Source organism: Dipodomys ordii, unplaced genomic scaffold (assembly GCF_000151885.1).
Source record: "Dipodomys ordii isolate 6190 unplaced genomic scaffold, Dord_2.0 Scaffold484, whole genome shotgun sequence".
NCBI classification, from domain to species: domain Eukaryota; kingdom Metazoa; phylum Chordata; class Mammalia; order Rodentia; family Heteromyidae; genus Dipodomys; species Dipodomys ordii.
The window spans coordinates 73,690-77,952 of NW_012267700.1; the positions used below are offsets into that span (position 1 = coordinate 73,690).

General features: G+C 38.5%; 1 protein-coding gene across 1 annotated transcript in view; it reads right to left on the bottom strand.

Annotated features, from left to right (window-relative positions):
* LOC106001846 (vomeronasal type-2 receptor 116-like) overlaps positions 1–1,760 on the bottom strand; it is a gene marked incomplete at its 5' end in the record, with an annotated part of 20,596 nt that extends 18,836 nt beyond the window's left edge. Inside the window, 2 exon segments of the mRNA XM_013036808.1 lie at positions 1,355–1,518; positions 1,661–1,760. Of these exon segments, the coding sequence (XP_012892262.1) occupies positions 1,355–1,518; positions 1,661–1,760 (264 nt within the window).
* Between the last annotated feature and the right edge of the window lie 2,503 nt (positions 1,761–4,263).

Sequence of the window (4,263 nt, forward strand, 5' to 3'; positions counted from 1 at the left end):
ATTGGTGCTCATGCCTGCAGTCTTAGGCACTTAGGAGCCTGAGATTTCGGGATCATGTTTTGAAGCCATCTTGGACATGGATCTCTGTGAGCCTCTTATCTCTAATTAATAACCAGAAAGTTCCAGAAGTGTAGCTAGCTTGAACAAAGAAGCTCAGTGACAGTGCCCAGGCCATTAGTGCCTAGGACAAGTACAGAATACAAAATGATAACCAAACATACTAGTGGCATAGAAAATAAGGACAGATATATTCTATAGTAAGGAAGAGAGTAATTCCTATTGCTGCCATCTCTGCTCCCATGGGTGAGCAGGTATCTCAGACTTTATTTCTCATACCAGGATTTGGAAAGGAGTACACATAATAGAGGCAATAAGCATTTCCTCTTGGAGTAGGTATCAAATAGACTGCTAGAGTTCCTTTGAGTGTTGTAGAATCATTTTTCTTTCTTTTTTCCTTTTTTTTCTTAGCCATTTATTAGTGATAACTTAGGATAGAGAAAATAGCCAATGATATGGCTGTGCACAAGTAAAGAAGGTCTCATCTTGTATACATAAAGTTCTCCCATAAGGGACCATTCATAGTGTTTTCTAACACCTCAATATAACATGAAATAGTGAAACAGTGCTTAGTTTGAAAGTCACTATTTGTCTAAAGTGAAAGATAGCAAGAGAGAGAAAGAGAGTGTGGGTGTGTCTTTAAGGGACAGAAATCATAGACTGGACACAGTCCTTGAGCTTTTTTGCTCAACACTACCACTCTGTCACTTGAGTCACATCACTGCTTCCAGGTTTGGCTGATTAAATGGTGATAAATCTGTCATATTTTTCCATCCCTGGGCTGACTTCAAACATTGATCCTCGGCTTTCAGCCTCCTGAATTGATAGTATTACCATGAGCCAGCAGTCCACAATAAGAATGTGTTTCAGAGACCTCAAATTAAAGTGATACCTAAACAAAATGTCTGAGACGATTTGCCTATGGGAAAGAAAATGTGTCTTTAGTCTTTTAGCATAGAACTCATGAAACTGACTCAATTTGTTTGTAATAATATCACTTCATCATCTTCAGTGAGATCTGGCATGGAATAAATACAGGAGTAAAGTGAAATGCTGTTTCCCCAGGAAACAGGAGTTACATGGAAGAAACCAGATACATTTTCTACCACCATGTAGAAATTTACTCAACAGTAGATAGAAAAGGAAATAATGAAACCGAGCAGTTTCTGGTGCAGTAAGGATGGATTTTCAGGGTAGAAAAGAGAAAGTACACTCATCAGTACACCCGGAGTTCCCTCAGCAGTTGCCTATCCTGACAACAAAACAATAAATAAAAATTAACTGATGAGTTACTTACGGCTTATTCTCTTCTTGTCCAGAAACATCACTGCTACTGAGATCTGTTCCTAAAGTGTAGAGGGGGAAAAACCCAGCAATCATCACATCTCCATTCATGTGTGCTCGCTTCTTCATTGTAGAAAAGCAGGTAGTGCAAGGCAAGGACCTAACAAGGAGCGGAAGCTGAAGGAGAAAGAATATGAAAATCAAAAGAGACATTCCTGAAGTATCTGCCAAGCTGAAATCCTGACTGGCAGTGAGGCCAACAGTTTCAGGTATATATACATTCATGTATTTTCGTATATATGTATATGTGTCTTTTTACTGACAGAGATGAGTACTGTAGCCCCCAGTTCTTGGAAAGCTCTTGCAAGTCCTCAGGCAGAAAGGGTAAAACTCCTCCATGGGGCTCTGCATCTGAGATCCTGCATTGAGAAGGAAAACATAAGTTGGAAAACATGTTTACAGATTCCCCTTATTCAACCCAGTTGCTAAGATTTCCTTCAAGACCACAAATCGTGAGTCTCTAGGGATAAAGTTAACTTTGATATATTTGGTCCAACATCTGTGACAAGAAACTATTTGCATGAAAGCCATTTAGGATGATGCAACTGGATTGCATCAGAGGATGCCTAATCAGGTGCATGGTGAAATGGCCAGAAAAAATGTATGCCAGTGGGATATCAACAAAAGCTATTAGGACATCACACACAGTGGGTCAGCTCACAAACTCAAGATCCAGAAGAGCCACAGAACAGTGCTTCTTGATCCAGGCAGGTTTCCATGAGCATTCCATGTGCACAGTCCTCCCCAAATGTACCTACTCACTATTTCCTGGGGAGCAGTGCTGCTACTGAAACCAGCAGCCTCATATTGAAGGCTCTGCAAAAAAATTGCTTCTCATGTATTTTGACAAATTCACAGATCAGTTCATCAAAAATAGCCTCAATTAAATAGTCTCAATAAGTCAAGTTCAATGCCCAAATTGGGGTTTACATTTACATTCTGATATTTCACCTTCACATAGATAATTTTTACTAAACACAATCAAGATTTTTTTTTGATGGTTGTGGGGCTTGAACTATGGGCTTGGGCACTGTTCAGCTCAAGGCAAGCGCTCTACAGCTTGAGCCACAGAGCCACTTCCAGTTTTCTAGTGGTTTATTGGAGATAAGATTCTCATGGTCTTTCCTGCCTGGGCTGGCTTTGAACCGCCATCCTCAAATCTCAGCCTACTGAGCAGCTAAGATTACAGGTGTGAGCCACTAGCACAAGGCTAAGATATTATTTTTAATGATGTACTTGTCTGAGAAAACGTGGTAATACAGGAAATTCTTGCTATGTCAAGTATAAGTCAATATGAAACCATCTGTCTGTTTTGTACTTGTCATAATGTTAGACCCAAATTCCATGCAGAGACCTCAATAGCAGAGCTACTTCAGGGAGGTGAGCACACTCTGCACAAGGCTGCCGTGTTTCATACACATACACATCACAGTATAAATGAAGCTGAATATGTACTTTAACAAGCAGCAGGAAAAAACCTTTCTCATGAGGTTTCCAGTAGATTTTATATTTGTATACTTTGAAAATACTCGGTATTATATGTTAGCTCCCCTGAGGCTTTATTTATACTTGTACATGTATGTGTAGAGTGAAACTCAGTCTCACAAAATGTGGCAATGGTTCATGTGGTAAATCTATTAATAGTTTCATGAGGAAATCACATGCATTTCTGTAGTGGTTGCATGAAATGATATTGCCATGAGTACGTGCTCCCTTTCACTTCATTCTTGCCATAATTTGATATTGGTGTTCTCAAAGATAGACATTGTCACTGGAATGTGATAAAATTTAATGTCCTTTGGCTTTGCATTTCCTTAATGCCAAGGATTTTCAGTGATTTTTTTTTGTCGGTCGTGGGGCTTGAACTCTTGGCCTGGGCGCTGTCCCTCAGCTCTTCAGCACAAGGTGAGCGCTCTACCACTTGAGCTACAGCACCACTTCCTTCAGTGATTTTTATTAGCCAATTATACTTCTGGATTTGAGAACTCTCTTTATCCATATTTGCCAATGTGTATTTGACATGTTGATTGCTTAAGTTTTCTGAGTTTCCTGTATATTCTGCTTATTAATCACTTGCCAGATGTTTAGCAGTCTGACTCTATGGGCAATCTATTCACTCTACTAACTTTTCCTTTGTTGTGCTGAAGGTTTTAATTCAATTTAATCCTGTTTGTCAGTACTTGTTCTTATTTACTGAACTATTTGAAGATTTAATCAGGAAGTTACTGCCTCAACAAAATGATTCACTGATTTTGTTAACTCTAGTGTAGTGTTTTATCTTAAGTTTGAGATCCAACATTTCTGGGATCTAGAAAAACAATATATATTCACAATTTAGGGCCTACTGCAACACCCAGCCACAGAAAATTTTTGTAAATGTGGTCATAAGAAGAGAATCTGTGCATGAAATATTTAATAACCACATATGTTACCCTTGTGCATACACATGTTGATCCTTTGTAGCCAGCGTATTCCTGCAAGGCTTATAGATTAGAAGTCTACTTACAGCCAGCATTTGTTTCCAGGACACAAAACGGTACATTGTAATTTGACATTCAAGTATTTAGCGTTTCTATGAATGAACCTGGTATTAAATAGTTCAAACATTGTCCAAATAAACTTATAGGAAAATCAGTGCATTTCTGATCACAATAAGTAAAACAGGAAAGATTTTTACCTGTTATTTGAATAACAGATGCAGCACCTATATATCGTTAGAATCATTGCATGTATATATTACTGATCCCACTTGGGTGTGTCAGAAAAAAAAACACGGTACACAGGTGAATATTTTGCAAGGTTCTCTAGAACTAGACTTCAATAATTGGAATTCATGAAATGATTCAAAATATTCAATCCATC